The sequence below is a fragment of the Ranitomeya imitator genome, chromosome 2 (assembly GCF_032444005.1).
Source record: "Ranitomeya imitator isolate aRanImi1 chromosome 2, aRanImi1.pri, whole genome shotgun sequence".
In the NCBI taxonomy this organism is placed as follows: Eukaryota; Metazoa; Chordata; class Amphibia; order Anura; family Dendrobatidae; genus Ranitomeya; species Ranitomeya imitator.
The window spans coordinates 47905253-47926381 of record NC_091283.1 but is presented as its reverse complement, the minus strand read 5'-3'; the positions used below and the strand labels follow the sequence as shown (position 1 = coordinate 47926381).

Below are 21129 nucleotides of genomic sequence, written 5' to 3'. Positions count from 1 at the left end.
AGGAGGTTGCAGTGGTCAAGGCGGGAAATGATGAATGCGTGGACTACGGTTTTTGCAGATTCTTGGTTGAGAAATGTACAGATCCAGGAAATATTTTTTGAGTCGAAGTCGGCAGGAGGTGGAAAGGGCTTGGATATATGGTTTGAAGGAGAGATCAGAGTCAAGGAATACCCCAAGGCAGCAAGCTTGTGGGACTGGGGAGAGTGAGCAGCCATTTACATTAATGGATAGATCCATTGTGGGGGTGAATGAGATGGGGGAAAGAAGAATTCTGTTTTGTCCATATTAACCACTTCATGACATGCGCCGTACAGGTATTTGATGTGGGCTCTGGAACTGAGTCCACATCTTCCCCAGCACATGTCAGATGTTTTGAACAAGTGACATGTGCTCCTAACAGCCGAGGGAGGAATTGCGATCCACCCACAGCTGTTGGCCCATCAAATGCCGCAGTCATTCTCTGATAGCAGCATTTAATGTCATCGTGCCAGAAGCGTGTCACTAATCCTGCCATCGACGCCTGTGTCACATGACCGTGAGTCGCCGATCGGTTGGCATGACCCCGAAGTCTGCAGGAGATCCCTGTGGTTGTCATTACCGGATTGCTATGAGCACCACCCAGTGGTCAGCGCTCATAGCAAGTGGCATTTCTAGTACATACAGGCAATCTGATCATCGCCTGTGTGTAGCAGAGGCGGTCAGACAACTGCAGCTTCTAGTCTCCCATGGAGACTATTAAAGCATGTAAAAAGTAACAATGTTTATAAAAATATAAAAAAAATTAAAAAATTTAAAAGTTCAAATCACCCGCCTTTCAAAATAAAACAATTAAATGTCGGATGTCAGACATATTTGGGATAGCCGCGTTCAGAATCGCCCGATCTATCAAGCAATAAAAAGAACTAATCAGATCGGTAAACAGTGTAGCAAAAAAAAGTCAAAGTTCTAGAATTATGTTTTTTTGGTCACCGCAACATTGCATTAAAATGCAATAACGGGTGATCAAAAGATCACATCAACACCAAACTGGTAACATTAAAAACATTAGCTTGGCACGCAAAAAATAAACCCTCATCCAGCTCCAGATCATGAAAAATGGAGACACTATGGGTCTCGGAAAATTATCCAATATTTTTACCATTTAAAAAAAAAAAACAAGCTATACATGTTACACGTTTAGCGTCTACAAACTCGTAATAATCTGTAGAATCATAATGGCAGGTCTGTTTTAGCATTTGATGAACGTGGTAAAAAAATCCAAAAAACATTTGTGGAATTGCAGTTTTTTGCAATTTCACAGCACTTGGAGTTTATTTCCTGTTTTTGAGTTCACGATATGGTAAAACCAATGGTTTCGTTCAAAAGTGCAACTTGTCCCACAAAAAACAAGTCCTCATATAGCCACGTTAATGAAAAAATAAAAAATGTATGGCACTGGGAAGAAAAGGGGAGTGAAAAAAACCCTCAAAAATGAAAAAATTGTGCAGCATGAAGGGGTTAAGTTTTAGAAATCCAGTGGAGAAGAAGGATGAAATAGTGGACAGACATTGTGGGATTCTGGTTAGTAGGGAGGTGATATATGGTCCAAAGAGATAGATTTGTGTGTAATCAGCATAGAGGTGATACTGAAAACTGTGAGATTCTATGAGCTGTCCAAGACCGAAGGTGTAAATTGAGAAGAGCAGGGGCCCTAGGACTGAACCTTGCGGGACTCCGACAGATATGAGGGCCAAGTCTGTGATGCCAAGAGATTAGAGGGTATGTAGTAATAGGGAATGGTCCACTGTGTCAAAGGCAGAGGACAGGTACAGGAGTCGGAGAACAGAGTTGCGTCGCTTGGCTTTAGTGGCTAGTAGGTCATTGATGACTTTAGTTAGGGCAGTTTCTGTGGAGTGATGCGGTCAGAAGCCAGATTGTAAGCAGTCGAAGAGAGAGCAGGAAGAAAGATGGGAGGACAGTTTAAAATGGGCTTGATGTCTCAGTAGTTTTGAGACATAGGGGATAAGTGATATGGGGTGATGGCTAGATACAGAGGATTGGTCATTAAAGGGCTTTTTGAGGATGGATGTGATTGAAGCATGTTTGAAGCATGAGGGGAAAACACCAATTCTTAATGATAGGTTCAAGAGATGGATTAGGGTTGGGCTGAAGACTGTGGTGAGGTTTGGGATGAAGTAAGATGGGATCAGGTCAAGTGCACAGGTGGTGAGAAGTGATCTTGAGAGTAGAGTGAAATTCGATCTTCTGTAATGTTGGAGAAGTTGGTTTTGGAGAAGGAGGGCTGAATGGTTAGGAGGAGGGGCTCTGGAGGTTGTAGGACAAAGTTTTTGCTGATGTTATCAATCTTCTGCTTGAAGAATGAGACAAAGTCTTCAGCTGAGATGAGTGGAGAGGAAGGAGATGCTGGGGATGGAGGAGAGAATTGAAAGTGTTGAATAGCTGTTTAGGGTTGGGAGACTGGGAGGATATGAGAGATGAGAAGTAGGTTTGTTTGGCTGCAGCGAATGTGACCTTGATAGTAGTGAGGGTACTGTTTGAATGCGATGAAGTGCTCATCGGAGTGGGATCGTTCCCAGAAAGAAAGTAAAGGAACTGGATGCACAGGTAGTTTTTTCTTCTATCCTTCCAGTAGACGGGCATGGCACCAGGAGACGGAACAGGATCCTTGATGCAAACAACTGGCTAAGACGATGGTGCAGACAACAAGGATTCGAATTCCTGGACCACGGTGTGAATTACTTGTACGATGGACTCCTCGCCAGAGACGGACTACACCTCAACAAACCTGGGAAACACACATTCGCCAGAAGACTCGCTACACTCATCAGGAGGGCGTTAAACCAGAAGAAGAGGGGACGGGAAGAAAAACATTAGATTTGAACAAAGAAGACCCAGGAAAACATACTCAGAAGGGAGGTAAGAACATTTCTAAAACAATCCACAGCGAGGAGATTGGAACCAAACAGAATCCTCTAAACTGCATGCTCGCAAACGCCAGAAGCCTGACAAACAAGATGGAAGAACTAGAAGCAGAAATATCTACAGGTAACTTTGACATAGTGGGAATAACCGAGACATGGTTAGATGAAAGCTATGACTGGGCAGTTAACTTACAGGGTTACAGTCTGTTTAGAAAGGATCGTAAAAATCGGAGAGGAGGAGGGGTTTGTCTCTATGTAAAGTCTTGTCTAAAGTCCACTTTAAGGGAGGATATTAGCGAAGGAAATGAGGATGTCGAGTCCATATGGGTCGAAATTCATGGAGGGAAAAATGGTAACAAAATTCTCATTGGGGTCTGTTACAAACCTCCAAATATAACAGAAACCATGGAAAGTCTACTTCTAAAGCAGATAGATGAAGCTGCAACCCATAATGAGGTCTTGGTTATGGGGGACTACCCGGATATTAACTGGGAAACAGAAACCTGTGAAACCCATAAAGGCAACAGGTTTCTGCCAATAACCAAGAAAAATTATCTTTCACGATTGGTGCAGAATCCAACCAGAGGAGCAGCACTTTTAGACCTAATACTATCTAATAGACCTGACAGAATAACAAATCTGCAGGTGGTCGGGCATCTAGGAAATAGCGACCACAATATTGTACAGTTTCACCTGTCTTTCACTAGGGGGACTTGTCAGGGAGTCACAAAAACACTGAACTTTAGGAAGGCAAAGTTTGACCAGCTTAGAGATGCCCTTAATCTGGTAGACTGGGACAATATCCTCAGAAATAAGAATACAGATAATAAATGGGAAATGTTTAAGAACATCCTAAATAGGCAGTGTAAGCGGTTTATACCTTGTGGGAATAAAAGGACTAGAAATAGGAAAAACCCAATGTGGCTAAACAAAGAAGTAAGACAGGCAATTAACAGTAAAAAGAAAGCATTTGCACTACTAAAGCAGGATGGCACCATTGAAGCTCTAAAAAACTATAGGGAGAAAAATACTTTATCTAAAAAACTAATTAAAGCTGCCAAAAAGGAAACAGAGAAGCACATTGCTAAGGAGAGTAAAACTAATCCCAAACTGTTCTTCAACTATATCAATAGTAAAAGAATAAAAACTGAAAATGTAGGCCCCTTAAAAAATAGTGAGGAAAGAATGGTTGTAGATGACGAGGAAAAAGCTAACATAGTAAACACCTTCTTCTCCACGGTATTCACGGTGGAAAATGAAATGCTAGGTGAAATCCCAAGAAACAATGAAAACCCTATATTAAGGGTCACCAATCTAACCCAAGAAGAGGTGCGGAAGCGGCTAAATAAGATTAAAATAGATAAATCTCCGGGTCCGGATGGCATACACCCACGAGTACTAAGAGAACTAAGTAATGTAATAGATAAACCATTATTTCTTATTTTTAGGGACTCTATAGCGACAGGGTCTGTTCCGCAGGACTGGCGCATAGCAAATGTGGTGCCAATATTCAAAAAGGGCTCTAAAAGTCAACCTGGAAATTATAGGCCAGTAAGTCTAACCTCTATTGTTGGTAAAATATTTGAAGGGTTTCTGAGGGATGTTATTCTGGATTATCTCAATGAGAATAACTGCTTAACTCCATATCAGCATGGGTTTATGAGAAATCGCTCCTGTCAAACCAATCTAATCAGTTTTTATGAAGAGGTAAGCTATAGGCTGGACCACGGTGAGTCATTGGACGTGGTATATCTCGATTTTTCCAAAGCGTTTGATACCGTGCCGCACAAGAGGTTGGTACACAAAATGAGAATGCTTGGTCTGGATGAAAATGTGTGTAAATGGGTTAGTAACTGGCTTAGTGATAGAAAGCAGAGGGTGGTTATAAATGGTATAGTCTCTAACTGGGTTGCTGTGACCAGTGGGGTACCGCAGGGGTAAGTATTGGGACCTGTTCTCTTCAACATATTCATTAATGATCTGGTAGAAGGTTTACACAGTAAAATATCGATATTTGCAGATGATACAAAACTATGTAAAGCAGTTAATACAAGAGAAGATAGTATTCTGCTACAGATGGATCTGGATAAGTTGGAAACTTGGGCTGAAAGGTGGCAGATGAGGTTTAACAATGATAAATGTAAGGTTATACACATGGGAAGAATGAATCAATATCACCATTACACACTGAACGGGAAACCATTGGGTAAATCTGACAGGGAGAAGGACTTGGGGACCCTAGTTAATGATAAACTTACCTGGAGCAGCCAGTGCCAGGCAGCAGCTGCCAAGGTAAACAGGATCATGGGGTGCATTAAAAGAGGTCTGGATACACATGATGAGAGCATTATACTGCCTCTGTACAAATCCCTAGTTAGACCGCACATGGAGTACTGTGTCCAGTTTTGGGCACCGGTGCTCAGGAAGGATATAATGGAACTAGAGAGAGTACAAAGGAGGGCAACAAAATTAATAAAGGGGATGGGAGAACTACAATACCCAGATAGATTAGCGAAATTAGGATTATTTAGTCTAGAAAAAAGACGACTGAGGGGCGATCTAATAACCATGTATAAGTATATAAGGGGACAATACAAATATCTCGCTGAGGATCTGTTTATACCAAGGAAGGTGACGGGCGCAAGGGGGCATTCTTTGCGTCTGGAGGAGAGAAGGTTTTTCCACCAACATAGAAGAGGATTCTTTACTGTTAGGGCAGTGAGAATCTGGAATTGCTTGCCTGAGGAGGTGGTGATGGCGAACTCAGTCGAGGGGTTCAAGAGAGGCCTGGATGTCTTCCTGGAGCAGAACAATATTGTATCATACAATTATTAGGTTCTGTAGAAGGACGTAGATCTGGGGATTTATTATGATGGAATATAGGCTGAACTGGATGGACAAATGTCTTTTTTCGGCCTTACTAACTATGTTACTATGTTACTATGTATTTCTGCACAGCAACCCTAGAAACCCACCTCAGTTCTTTGGTCAGGCTGGTGTGCCAGAGTTGTCTGTTGATTTTGCAAGCTTTGGTATGTGTGAGAGGGGGACTGATTCCAAAGCTACAGCTGTTGTGGTGTTATGTAAAGCAGCAGCATCTACATTGTGTAAGGAACTTATGTCTGTAAGAGGGAGGAGGGAGTCAGAAAGTGAGTGTGGATCGATTTGTCTTAGATTTCTGCGAGGGTGTGCAAGTTTGTGGAGTGGGGATTGTGGACAAGGAGAGAAGAGGGAAGAGAATGTAAGTAGGTTGTGGTAAGAAAGAGGGAGCAGTTAGATAGGGAGCAAAGGCGGGTGAAGATGGTGGAAGATCGAAGAAGGTGGCGGCTGGCCCTGGGGGGTGGTAAATGACAGCCAGTTGGAGGATGGATGGGGAGATGTGCACAGAGTGCACCACAAAGGATTATATGGGTGAGAGTGAAAACAAACAGAAACATTGTTTACAGTGACTATCAAGTTATCTTCAGTTCCCTTCTGATTCACTTCTGGATTACCGTATATACTCGAGTATAAGCCGACCCGAGTATAAGCCGACCCCCCTAATTTTGCCACAAAAAACTGGGAAAACTTATTGACTCGAGTATAAGCCTAGGGTGGAAATGCAGCATTTACCGGTGAATTTCAAAAATAAAAATAGATCATTATTTCCCCATAGCTGTGCCATATAGTGCTCTGCACCGTTCATTATTTCCCCATAGCTGTGCCCCATATAGTGCTCTGCACCGTTCATTGTGCCCCATTGCTGTGCCATATACGGTGCTCTGCACCGTTCATTGTGCCCCATTGCTGTGCCATATACGGTGCTCTGCACCGTTCATTGTGCCCCATTGCTGTGCCATATACGGTGCTCTGCACCGTTCATTGTGCCCCATTGCTGTGCCATATACGGTGCTCTGCACCGTTCATTGTGCCCCATTGCTGTGCCATATACGGTGCCATATGCTCCCTGCATGTCCCACATATATACACAGCTCTGCCGCCTGCATGTCTCACATATATACACAGCTCTGCCGCCTGCCTGTCCCTCATATATACACAGCTCTGCTCCCTGCATGTCCCACATATATACACAGCTCTGCTCCCTGCATGTCCCACATATATACACAGCTCTGCTCCCTGCATGTCCCACATATATACACAGCTCTGCTCCCTGCATGTCCCACATATATACACAGCTCTGCTCCCTGCATGTCCCACATATATACACAGCTCTGCTCCCTGCATGTCCCACATATATACACAGCTCTGCTCCCTGCATGTCCCACATATATACACAGCTCTGCTCCCTGCACCGTTCATTGTGCCCCATAGAAATCTCTCCCACCGCCGCCGCTGCTGCAATAAAAAAAAAAACACATACTCACCTCCCTTGATTGCAGCTCCCGGCGTCTCGTTCCGGCGCCTCCATCTTCCCGGCGTCTCTGCTCTGACTGATCAGGCAGAGGGCGCCGCGCACACTATATGCGTCATCGCGCCCTCTGCCTGAACAGTCAGAGAGCAGAGACGCCGGGAAGATGGAGGCGCCGGCCGGGAAGATGGAGCGACGCCCGGCGGCTGGAACGAGGACAGGTGAATATGACATACTCACCTAGTCCTGGCGATCCTCGCGCTGTCCCTCTGCCTGGTCTTCGGTGCCGCAGCTCTTCCTGTCAGCGGTCACCGGCACCGCCGATTAGAGGAATGAATAGGCGGCTCCGCCCCTATGGGAGGTGGAGCCGCTTATTCATATCTCTAATGAGCGGTCCCACGTGACTGCTGAAGAGGGGAAGAAGCTGCAGCACAGAAGACGGGGAGGAAGGCAGGGACAGCGCGAGGATCGCTGGGACTAGGTAAGTATACCTCAGCGCCCTCACCCCCTCACCCGCCGACCCTGCCACCCACATTGACTCGAGTATAAGCCGAGAGGGGCACTTTCAGCCCAAAAATTTGGGCTGAAAATCTCGGCTTATACTCGAGTATATACGGTAATTTATAGATCCACCATTCTATGATGATAGATAGATAGATAGATAGATAGATAGATAGATAGATAGATAGATAGATAGAAAATTACCAGTATCTCCTAAGTGTGAACAGGTACAAGCTACATTATATAGAAAAAGAAAACAAAGCAGCACTCTCCATTTCATAATAACTGTGCCAACAGTTGTTGCCTTCTCACCAAGCTGCTTGCCTTTTGTTCTTGTAGCCTATCCCAGCCTACAATCAATTTTGTCTCAGGTATCCCTAGACAGCTCTTTTGTCTTGGCCACGGTGGAGAGCTTGTAATGTGATTGATTGAGTTTTGTGGACAGGTGTCTTTTATACTGGTAACTAGAGATGAGCGAATATTTCAATGTTCCGTTCAGATTACGATCACCAAATTTGCAATATTCACCGATTCATTTGGCAAATATTCGCCGAACATAGCCGAATGCCCTTCATTTCAATGGGAGGGAAAAATAAACGCTTACACTACACCTTATAATGGCCCCAAATACTGCCAAAACACATGAAGTGAGGAACAGACACCAGGGAAGTGGCCTTAATTCTCCCACAGTGCAAATTGTAGCATGGCACTGCAGCAATCAGCCAGGCATGAGGTATTGGGGTCTGGAACAGCATTTACAGCTTTCAATTGAACATCACAGTAAGACAAGGTGGGTGAGGGATCGGTGTAGGCCTCCTGTGCTGGGAGCCCTGATACCACATGCAACAGCTCAATCCTGCTTTCATACTCAGCCACACTCAGGTGGCACAAATATCATAAAAATTTTGTAGACTACTATTAGAAAAATCTAAGGATAGTAACATGAATACTGACTCCAAGGAAGTGGAAGCCTGAGGGTCTTGAAGGCCTGCTGCTACAGGCAACACACATGGACGAGATCCAACCAGGAGTCTACACATTAACAAAAATTAGTGACAGACACCAACAAAGTGGCATCAATTGCAATAGAGTAGAACTAGTATAGTGGGGATCGACACCTCTTCCACTACAGCTAACCCAGCAGATGGAGACTGCAACAGACAAGGTGATGGAATCACTGTTCCCTATCCCTCAGAAAGCCTGAAAGGGGCGTAACTAGGTGACCTACCAAATCCCTACTTGGACAATTGGCAGCAGGTGAAAACTGTGACCCAAGGAGGGACAAAAAGGTGGCACCAGGTGCTACTCCATGACTCACCTACAGAAGGTGGCAGCTGACCACCTACAGCTGCTATGGCCCGAAGGGGGGATGAAAAATGCAGGCAGGCACTGTAGGGAACCACCGGTGCTGATGGGACCAGCTGAGGAACAGAAAATCATTTGCAGGTGCAGGATGGACTGGGTGTTAGACAGATGGGTGCTGGCAGGTGCGATCTGGACTGGCGGATGTACAGAAAGGCACAGACAGGTACGAGCAGGTGTGCACACACAGGTAAGAGCAGATGGGTACAGGGTTGACAAGCAGACAGGTGAACCTGGGTACCCTGTCAAGTAGCAAGCATGCAAGGAAAACTAACAACGTAGCTCAGTCACCTTGTGATGAAGACTGGTAGCGTTTGGATTAAGGTGGGATGTTAATGGGTCAAGTTCACAGATGATGAGGCAAAGTCTTCAGATGAGAGGAGAGAAAAGGGGTGTTGGTGGATGCAGGACAGAATTGAAAGTACTGAATAGCTGTTTAGGGTTGTGAGACAGGTATGATATGAGAGATGAGAAGATGGTTTGTTTTGCTGCAGGGAGAAATTGTGCAGCATTTTTACAACTTCTGTTACTGGACGGGCAACTCTGCTCCCTTTCTTTGGCAGCCATACAGCGGTAAGCTTTGTAGATGAGGACCAGAAAGACCATGTGCTCCAGTGGATGGCAAGCGCTGCATCAAGTGGCCTCTGCTCCTCTTCCTCCACCTTAACATCACACACAGTACAGTCATCAGCGGTGGCACCCCAATTACCCTTTTTTCCCCACATCACAACTCTCCAAGCGCCCAACTGACTGTTGTGAACCACAGATGGCTGAATCTGCAGATCTCTTCACACATTGTATGCCATGGGTGTAGGAAGGGTACTCTAAAGATTTACAGAGTCAAGAGGAGGAAATCATCTGCAGCGATTACCAAAATTTTTCTCAGTTTGATCCATGGCCGGACGAAGTTGGGTCCGAGCATAAACCAATCCCTTGTCAACAGAAGTTAACCCCGTAACATTAAAAGTAAATTTTGCCAGTTGCTTTCCCCCCTGGAAAGGGACGCGCCCATGCTGCAGTAATAAAACCTGCTGTTTTCCCCAACACAGAAGTGAGGCACACAGTTTGCATCACAGTGATAGCCTTTCAACCACCAAAATGTTCAGTTGTCAATGCAAAAACATTAGCAAAAACATTAGCAGGTGAACTCAGCCATGAACAGTTAGAGAAGGAAAGGATTTCTCAGGTACTCCAACGAGGCTGGTGAAAATAATTATTCTTTTATTCAGACATAAAGTACAGCTAAAAACAGGACAGTGAATTAAAAAAACCTGATATGTTTCTGGCGCGATACTGCGCCCTTAGTTATAGGTATATCAAGGAAAGCAAATGGACAAGTATATATAGCAAATGCTGACAAATCAACAAGGACAAATTATAAAAACATTCTCTATGCACCATGTGTTAAGACACACTGATGTAAAATGAAATCTGTGAAAAAAGCAAGCAGGAATAGAAACCAATGAATAAGAAAATAAGAAATAGAAAGCATAAACAAAGAAATGTAATGAAACAACAAAAAAAGGAAAAATGAAAAAAAAAAGATGTATGATGAACTTAATAAATGTAAAATAAATCATTTCTAAAGTTCATTCCTTTAGAGAATTTGGTATCCAATTTCAGGATTCAAAAAGCTTCCCTAATAGTGATGTGTTTATGTTGGTTTCCGCCTTGTTCAGGGCAGGAAACTTTTTTCAAGTCAAAAATGCAAAATGTGTCAAGTCACCTTTATGAACATTTACAAAATGCTTAGATGCTCATGAATAGGAGCTATTCATGCTATTAACGTTAGACATATGTTCTGCTATACTTTTTTTTAGCTTGCAGATCGTACAACCAATATATCACACTTCACCAATATTTTTTTTAATGCGCGTTAAGTCTGCAGAAAGGTTCATATCACAACAGCACTAAATGACAAGGTGGGATGCAGCGGGCTGTTTCACATTTAGCTAGTGAAAAAATATTATTTAGAATGATATACTCGTGCATGGAGCACAATAGAGGCAGTGCAAAACACACTTGTAGGACATGTGCCCTGATGGCTTTGTCTGTGGACCTCAGTAACGGCAAAAAAAAAATGCTGGAAGGTAAATTTAGCAGCCACTGGACACTATCTAGTTACAATATCTGACTGATATACAACCACCTAACTAGCTAGGTAAAATCTTGCTGTTAACAGTGCCAGCATCAGGAGCAGTCTCTGTGCGCTGTTACAGTATCAAAATGGTGCTAAAACAAGATGTCCTCTCTTCATATGGAGAGGGACATGTGATTTCAGCAGCCAATGACACAAGCCATTTTTTTCAGGACATTGTGGGTGTTTCCTGCGCACTGATTGGCCAGCCGCAATGTTCACACATAAAGTAAAAAAAAAAAATTGCAGTTTACAAACACGCTGTGCCTTGGAGCTGTGCAAGCACCCTACCCTCATCAAACACGTGCCCTACGCTCATCATACAGTACCATTATTGTAGCAAACGTGCTGAAAATACTTTATTGGCAACACAAATATTTTCCAACACTTTTTACTGAATGTTTCTGATTTTTCATGATTTTATAACATTTTTCTCATCTTTCTGATCATGAATCCAAATATACCATATATGTGCTGAATTTATGTTTGGCGATAATATTTAGAACAAAATTCGCTCATCACTAGTCATAACGTTGCAGACTACTCAGCACAGGAGATGCCAAGGATGCAAAGATGCTGAAAATGACCAAGTGAGCACCACATCGGTGACTGGACAGAAGAGGACAACTGAACTGGATTGGGGCTGGACTGGTAAGGGTAATGTGAGTATAATTTATTTTAATTTTTCTTTATGTTTATTATACCCCTGGGCCTTAAGAGACGCTAGATAATTTTAGCATAAAAAATAAATTTTTGGGCCAAAATAGAGCAAATTTCCTAATCCAAATTTCCTAGTGAAATACAAGCAAAGTGCTTTGTTCAAATTTCGGCAAAGTGATCATCAAAGATTGACCTCCACATCTCTGTTCATTACATTGTATCTGCCACTATATAATCATATGTGCTATATATGGTTACTGACAGCAGCACGTGAAGAGTATTCAGCGAGGGACAGCAAACATCTCATAGTCATGAGGTTGAGAACCATTGGTGTTGGGTACTGGTCTGATGTCAATGAGTTCTCTGTCCATAGTAGGCTTCAAAGTGAACTTCTGCAGTAAATTTGTGATGAATAAGAAGATTTCCATGCGAGCCAGGGTCATGCCCATGCACATCCGTTTGCCTGGAGGAAGAAAGACATCATGTGTTAGACGGTGTATAATGGTCCTCGGGGACCATCTGTGTCAGCTTCTAAATAATCTACTAGTGAAGTTGTTCCAAAACTCTTGACCAACAATTTTGAAAAAATGACCATCCTGGTTTTGAACCTTCTCCAGAATTCTGCTGCCATAAACTGAGAGGGAACTGATTTTGAGAACCTAAGCAAGATTGTATTATATGTCTTCTAGACCATGAGCAAGTGAATTCCTTGGTATTACTCTGTGATGCTGGTCTTATCATGGTTGCTTCGTCTAACGAGCATTACACTCATATAGATGAAGCATCACTGCAACAAGCACCACTACTGCCTATAGTCCCTGTTTAATTTTTTACTTGATGGCACTATTTATGCACCAACACATTCGACTATCAACCACATTTGGATCCTTCAGACGGAACCTGAAAACCCACCTCTTCAGGAAAGCGTACAGCCTGCACTGACCCCGCTGCCTCCTCACCACTACCGAAGCTACCGCCTCACCAACACCGGAGCTCCTGCAACCCTCAACCTATTGTCTCCTTCCCCACCATCCTGTAGAATGTAAGCCCGCAAGGACTGGGTCCTCACCCCTCTTTATCAGTCTGTAATTGTTAGTTTGCTTACTGTAAGTGATATCTGTAATTTGTATATAACCCTTTCTCATATGCAGCACCATGGAATCAATGGTGCTATATAAATAATAATAATTATTATTTTGGAAAGCACATATTACACCTGATGAAGGCCGTTGCAGGCTGAAACACGTTGTTTTGTTCTTATCTAAATGTCCTAATAAATTCGTTACAGAGCAAACTGTCTTTACTTCAAACCATCCTGGTCCTCCGGAAGCGCCGAGAAGGAAAATCTTCTATTTATCAAATTATTGTTGCCTAGTTATCAACTGGAGGCATCAGAAACCAGAATTCAATTTTGGAAGTGTTTTTTTTTTTCGAAATGAAATTTTCTAATTTCCATAGGTTGGCCAGGTTTATGTGATTCCTCAATGGAAAGATAACTGGTCAAGTACCAGGGTTGCCAATCGTCAGGAAATTACAGTCAGTAAAAATAAGGCACTTTTTCCCCTGTCCATGAAAATTTTTTATGTGTCCATGATTTTTTTGCCCTCAAACTGGAGAAGCTTGCACAGATTATTATGACTGTAATATAATTTTACAGTTCATAGTGAAGCAGCAAATGTCTTTATATAAAAAAATTTGGCTGTAGACATAGGTCACTTAGAATATTAGTGATTTATAGGTCACTTTGAATGTTAGTGATTTATTGTAGTTTTATAATGTGTCCGTAAAAAAAATATTGGCTGTTCATTATTTTTCAAGAAGCTGCCCAGGAAAAAAAAAATCATGTCAGCAACCTTGCCAGGTGCAATAGCAAATTACGTGCGAACTTGTTGTGCCCCTGTTTTCAAAGTCCCATTAGCAAGCCTGTTGCCTGCTTCTATAGTATGTATACCCTTGGGATGTACATGGTGGATAGACATTTAAATATTTTAAATCTTTTATGAGTATTAGAACCACTTAAAAAGAAGCACACCAAGAGGAAGAACTGATATATGGTCCATTGCTTAGTACAGAACCTGTGGGGTTGGAGTATGCTTAAGAGATAAAAGTCATGTTCCACTTCTTCAGACCTTGCATTAGACAAAATACATGATTTCCTGCAGTATTCCTTTTAAAAGTGGATCAGATGTGGAAAATAATGTACAGTAATGGCTTCACTAAAATTTATGATATCATGTTTTATTAAAAAGCTGAGAAACCCTTGAAGGGATATTTACCTGCAGAAAATACCATAAAGGCTTCACTCTTCTTGAAGCCACCATTCTCATCAAGGAAGTGTCCAGGATCAAACTCTTCCGGATTCTTAAAATGATTTGGGTCCTTCAAAACGGATGTTATCATCGGAACTATCATCATTCCCTTGTGGAATACATATCAATTCAGTTGCTGAATACAGAAGACGTGGAAGTATGTCATATTGTTCTGGTATTGGCATTTTACCTTCGGTATGTGATATCCCTTTAAAGTTGTGTCTTCCTGTGCTGCACGCATAAGCCCCATAGGAAAAATATCTGCAAATCGCTGAATTTCATGGATGACCGCATCTGTATACGGCATTTGTGCCCGGTCCTCTGCTGATGGACATCGGTTTTGGCCAACTACGCGGTCAATCTCTTCATGAATCTTCTCTGTAGAGTATAAATGAACAAAGGTAAATTGCAATCACCAATTGGAGAAAATCCAAGAGGTTTTCTGAAGCCTCACATTATTTACATGTGCTTAAATGTATGTGCATTTATTTCACTCTCTAAATACTGCATTAAAGTAGCATTGGTGTGAGAGCACATACGCTCTTACGTCTAAAGTTCTCATGCTAGAATTCACCATATGCTTGTTGATCTCAGCACTATGAGTAGAAGAGATTTGAAGAGTCTATTGTGGGGTGGTGACCTGCCTTTGAATAAATCCAAAAATCAACACAGGGGATTATGGTGAAGAACTAATAATCCCTGGAAATTCACTCTTTGACTTGGTGTTATGCAAAATCCATAAATGATCCAATGAGTCCACATCCACAATTGTTACATTACAGAAAAAGAATAATGAGAGAAACATACTGTAGTTTAATAAAAAACGTTATTTAAGTAGAGAGTAGACACATTTTACCTTGTACCTCTGGATGTTTAAGAAGTATTAGGAAGCTGTATCTCAATGTCATAGTTGTAGTCTCAGTTCCAGCAAAAAACAAATCAATTACGGTCCCCACTAAGTTATCATCACAGAACTCAGTTTCTGGATTATTTTTTTCCTGTAAAAACAATTTGAACAGAAATTATTATGTGACTGTCACGGGACTACCGCAACAGAGAGGTTCCAGAGAACCGCAGCGCTCTGGGCCTCGTTCACACACAGTGAACAGAAGCTCTCCTGTATTCTGAACTGGCTGCTTTGTGCCAGCAGTGCAGGAGTTAACCTTGCTGCTGAGTTGCTGTGAGCTGGGTCTCTCAGCTGAAGTGGATTTTGTAATCCCCTCCTCTATATAGACCCAGCCTTGACTACAGCTATTGTCAGTGATCAGTTCTGCTGCCTGGCTTGGAGGTTGAAGGAGCATTATATTAGGAGCTTGGAGGTTAATTTACAGAGATTGGTGTCTGCTGTTTTGGTTGCATGTTAAACCTGTTTTCCTTCCTAGTTTTTTCCTTCTCTTCCCTTCTCTGTGTTTCCTCTGTGGCTGTGTGAGCATTTGGTGAGTTTGAGACTTTTTGTTACCTTGTCTGTATACCCTGTTTATTGTTGTATTTATACACTGGTGCAGTCCTCCTCCCTGGGGGGGAGAAGGGGCCACTGATAGGGCCTGCACAGGAGACAGGGATACGCTGGCGGCTCAGGCCTCCTAACCATCATAGGTACCCCTGAGATAAGGGAAAGCCAGGGCCCCTTATAGTGGCAGGGACAGGTGCGGGTCCCAGAACGCCGTCCTGCCCTTATCGCCGTAATCGGCGTGACAGTGACACGTATTTTAGATATTTTGTTCAAATGCAATGTGATTAGATAATATAAATTGGTTGAGATCATTATTGGCCTTCACATTCCAAGATTAGACTACTTCTAATCAAAATGACTATCAGATTCTTGTTGCACAACTGTTTAAACCATATATCATTCATCAGTGGTATGACAAGTCATCTTGTGTTAAGCAAATCTGTGGCTTAGTTTTCCATCGACCAGGAAGAAAATTCCCAGTAGAGTTTTGTATGGCTTAAGTATCAGAACCTTATACCTAAGCCATCTAAACTTTATACTTTGGCCAAGCAGATGACCTCACTTAGTACTGAGGGCACATTCTCTCTTTTGGAGACCCCTCTAGAAATAGTCAACATGTTCTAGCCTACCTCTTCTATTTTCAGGAGGAAGAAGTCAATGAGATCCCGTGGGCAACTCTCATCAAAGGTGTCTTTGTGTGCTTTTATCATTTCCTTGACAAACTTTTTCATCTTGATATTATTTGATAAGATCTTCTGGTGTGGCCCAGGAAGACATTTCATCAAGCGTGGAAACATTCCAAGAAGCTGTAAAATGAAATATTAATCATCTCCTATTATGGATTTAATATGGAAAAGAAACATCTTCATCTTCTTAAAAAAAAACATATCTTTAACTCCTTCACACCAAAGCCTGTTTTCACCTTCCTGACCTGGCCCAATTTTTTCAATTTTGACTAGTGTCACTTTATGGGTTATAACTCTAGAATGCATTAATTAACAGATCTCACTGATTGATAATTTTTTCAAGCAGCATATTGTACTTCATGGCAGTGGTAAAATTTGTTCGATATGACTTTCATTTATTTGTGAAAAAAGCTGAAAATTGGCTAAAATTAGGAAAATTTTGCAATTTTTAAATTTTTTTATGCCCTTAAATAAGAGAGAAATGTCACAAAAATAGCAAATATCATTTCCCATATGTGTTTTTTTCATCAGCACAATTTTTGAAGCATGATTTTTGTGTTAGGAAGTTATAAGGATTCAAAACTTACCAGCAATTTCCCATTTTTTCAACAAAATAAAAAAAAAACATGTTCTAAGGACCACATCACATTTGAAGTGACTTTGAGGGGCCTATATGATAGAAAAAAACAAAAGTGAAACCATTCTAAAAACTGCACCCCTCACTGTGTTCAAAATCACATGCAAGAAGTTTATTAACCCTTCAGGTGCTGCACAGGAATTAATGCAATGTGGAAGGAAAAAAGTAACATTTAACTTTTTTCACAAAAATTTAGAACCATTTTTTTGCAAGGATAACAGGAAAAAAATTACCCTAAAATTCGTTATGCAATTTTTCATGAGTATGCCGGTAGACCATAAGTGGGAGAGAACCACTGTTTGGACACACGGCAGAGCTAAGCTAAGCTAAGAAGGAAATGAGTGCCATTTAACTTAAATTTGCTGGAATAATTAGTGGATGCCATGTCGCGTTTGGACAGCCCTTGATATGCTTTAACAGTGGAAAATGCTCACAAGTGACATTATTTTAGAAATTAGACCCCTCAGAGGACTTATATAGATGTGTGGTGAGCACCCTCAACCCCCCAACTGCTTCACAGAAGCTTATAACGTTGAGACATGAAACTAAAAAAAAATCATATTTTTCACAGAAAAATATTTTTAACCCCAAACATTTTTACAAGGCTAACAGGAGAAATTGCACTGTAAAATTTGTTGTGAAATTGTTCCTGAGTGCGCCGATACCCCATATGTGGGGGAAAACCACTATTTTAGAGCATGGCAGGGCTCAGACGGTAACGAGTGCCATTTGACTTTTTGAAAGTAAAATATCCTGAAATAATTAGTGGACTCGATGTTGCATTTGGAGAGCCCCAGATGTGCCTAAACAGGGGAAACCAATCAGAAGTGACACCGTTTTAGAGACTGGACCCTTCAGGGAATTTATCTAGATGTGTGGTGAGCACCATGAAGCCCACGTGCTTCACAGAATTTTAGAACGTTGAGCCATGAAAATTAAAAAAAACAAAAAAACAACACATTTTTCATACATATTTTTATCTCAAAAATTTGCACTTTCACAAGGGTAACAGTAGAAATTGCAACATACAATTTGCTGTGAAATTTCTCCTGAGTATGACAATACCCTATATGTGGAGGAAAACTACTGTTTTGGCACAAAGCATGGCTCAGAAAGGAAGGAGCAATATTTGACTTTTTGATTGAAAAATTTTCCGGAATCATTAGCAGATGCTATGTCGCGTTTGGAGAGCCCTGATGTGCCTAAACAGTAAAACCCTTACAAGTGACCCCATTTTGGACAATAAACCCCTCGGGTAACTTGTCTAGATGTGTGGTGAGCACTTTCAACCCCATGTGCTTTACAGAAGTTTATTGTTGAGCATTAAAAATCAAATTTTTCCCACAAAAATGTTCTTTTAGCCCCAATTTTTAATTTTCACAATGGTAACAGGAGAATATACACCATACAATTTATTGTGCAATTTTTTTTTTGAGTTGGCAGATACCCAAAAAGTGGAGGAAAACTACACTTTATGTTCACAGAAAGGCTCAGAAGAGAAGGAGTAGAACTCAGATTTTGATGGAATGTTCTGCAGGTGTCATGTTGCTTTTGGAGGACCTCTGATGTGCCTAAACAGTGGAAAACTCCCACAATTGACCCCATTTTGGAAACTAGACCCCTTATGTAATTTATTTAGATGTGTGGTGAGCACCTTGAACCCTCATGTGCTTCACAGAAGTTAATAATGTTGAGCCATGAAAATAAAATTTAAAAAAAAATCACACTTTTTCCCACAAAAACATTATTTTAGCCCCAATTGTTTTTTTATTTTCACACGGTTAACAGGGGAAAATGGAACCAAAGCTTTCTTGTGCAATTTCTCCTGAGTTCACTATATGTGGCTGTACAGTATTACGTATTTGTATGGTGAGACTCAGAAGGAACGTAGGTCATTTTTTCTCCCAGAGCACAGATTTTGCTAGAATAGATTGTAGACTCCATATACAGAGTACCTAAGTTCTAGAAGAGGAGAATTTTTCCTCAAGTGGCCTTATTTTGAAAATTATGCTCCCTTGGGAATTTATCTACACGTTTAGTGATGACGATTTTGACTCTGCGGGTGTTAGGTCTCGAGTTCCCGCTTCTGCACAGGGGGAATCTCGAGCCATCTCCGCTGCAGTCTCCCATTCTTATCCAGCCGCAGTGGAGTCTGCTCAGCAGGGACGTCGGTCCCAGCGTCTGGCTCAGTCTCACTCTGTACAGAGAGTTACTGCTGCTTCTTCAGCTTCTGCCTTTAAAGCCAGTGCTGGTCAGCAGCGAGCGGACTTCTCTGGGACTAAGTCCTTGTCTGCACACACTGAGCATGCCCAGGGCAAGATCTCCCGTTGGAGATCGAGGGTCATGTGCTCAGGCTCTGCAGCACATTCCATTGGTCCTCTTGGCAGGTCTTGGAAGGGCAAAGTTTCTGTGGCCACTTCCTGTGCTGCAACTATATAAACTGCGCATGACCGCACGGCCATGCGCTAGTGTACATTTGCTTACGTGTGTTTGTTGTGAGTGCAAGTCGTCCTTGGATACCCCTTCCCTATTGAATGTCTGTTCGCGGAAGGTGTATGGTTGCTTTAGCGCCCGACTTATCCTACAGCACTAATCACACATTACAGCGTCCAGTTGCTGTGACCGCCAGTACGGCGCCGTGCACTTCCTCTGTGCTTTCCTTACCCAAGCCTGGGTGGTTAGTGGCGTTCGTCAGTGCGGCACCGCATGCACTCTTGTGCCCTAATATTGTTATTTGGCTTCCTTACACACCCAGTTGCGGTGTTGTGCCAGCAAGGGTCTAATCGGACTTCAATCCTAGTTGGAGTTGAGTTCGCTGACTACTTGCTCGCGCTCTATGTGCGGTACCGCGATCCTGTGACGCAACAGGATCGCTTCCTTCACGCTGGGTGAAGTATAACCCACGTGTGTATACTTATGAGTACCGCCATATAGTCCGTCATTACTTGGCAGCAGGTTCCATCTCTGCACGGTGGACCCCGGGCTGCGAACGCATCATACTCTACCTGTCTTATTATTAGGTGCGTTCCGCTAGCCCTAACATTACACTAGTGCCAGGGTCTGGCTAGTAATGACGGACAAACAGCAATCCTTCCGGTATATCCAGCAGCTGGAGGGTAGGTTGGCGGCTCTTGAGAGCGCAACCTCAGCTGTGTATGTTACCGCAGTTGCTGTACAGGCTGCTAGCGTGGCTGCAGCAACCCTGTCCATTGCCACCCCTGCTCCGACATTTTCTCGCCTCCCGCTGCCAGAAACATTTTCTGGTGATAGTAAGTTTTGTAGGGGATTTGTGAGTCAGTGCTCTATTCACCTCGAGCTCCTGGCTGCACGTTTTCCCACAGAGCGGGCTAAGGTGGGATTTATAGTGTCTCTCTTGTCGGACAGGGCGTTGGAATGGGCTACGCCGCTGTGGGAGCGTGGTGATCATGTGGTGCAGAGTGCTCCGCTGTTTCTGAGCACTCTGAAACAGGTCTTTTTAGGACCTCAAGTCACCCATGATACTGCGCTCCAACTGCTGGCATTAACTCAGGGTGAGTCCGTGGTCAGTCATTTTGCCGTCCAATTCCGCACTTTAGCTTCTGAGCTGGATTGGTCGGATAAAGCTCTTATCCCCATATTTTGGAGGGGCCTGGCTGACCACGTTAAGGACGCTCTGGCCACTAGGGAGATTCCTGCCACACTGGAGGAGTTAATAACTGTCTCCACTCGAATTGACCTCCATTTTAACGAGCGCAGGTTAGAGCGAGCCCAGTGTAGGCAGAGGTTTCGGCTGGCTCCTACCTTCGCCAAACCTCTAGAATCTCCGGTCCTGGTTCCTGAGTCACATGAGGCCAGGGAAGTGTCACAAGCGGGATCTAAGTCCCGAACCGCTTGTGCACTCAAGGTCTGTCATGTTTGCCAGTAGTCAGGACATCTAGCCACCAGATGTTCTCAGCGGTCGAGGAAACGTCAGCGTCTAGTGGTAGTAGGTGGAGATACACTAGACACGGCGACGTTTGCCTCTAAATTGTCCTTTAAGGGGACAATTACTATAGGCTCATTCGCCCACTCGGTAGAGCTCTGCGTGGATTCTGGGGCGGAGGGCAATTCTATGTCTTCTGCCTTCGCCCCACGTC

General features: G+C 42.8%; 1 protein-coding gene across 1 annotated transcript in view; it reads right to left on the bottom strand.

Moving 5' to 3' along the window:
* Window positions 1-10331: 10331 nt before the first annotated feature.
* The window catches only part of LOC138661756 (cytochrome P450 2H2-like), a 34310-nt gene continuing 23512 nt past the window's right edge, over window positions 10332-21129 (bottom strand). The window contains exons 5-9 of the mRNA XM_069746653.1: window positions 16321-16497; window positions 15095-15236; window positions 14429-14616; window positions 14206-14347; window positions 10332-12392 (exon numbers count right to left, since the gene is read on the bottom strand). Coding sequence (XP_069602754.1) covers window positions 12211-12392; window positions 14206-14347; window positions 14429-14616; window positions 15095-15236; window positions 16321-16497 — 831 coding nt within the window. The 3' untranslated portion in view covers window positions 10332-12210. The remainder of the gene's footprint in view (window positions 12393-14205; window positions 14348-14428; window positions 14617-15094; window positions 15237-16320; window positions 16498-21129) is intronic.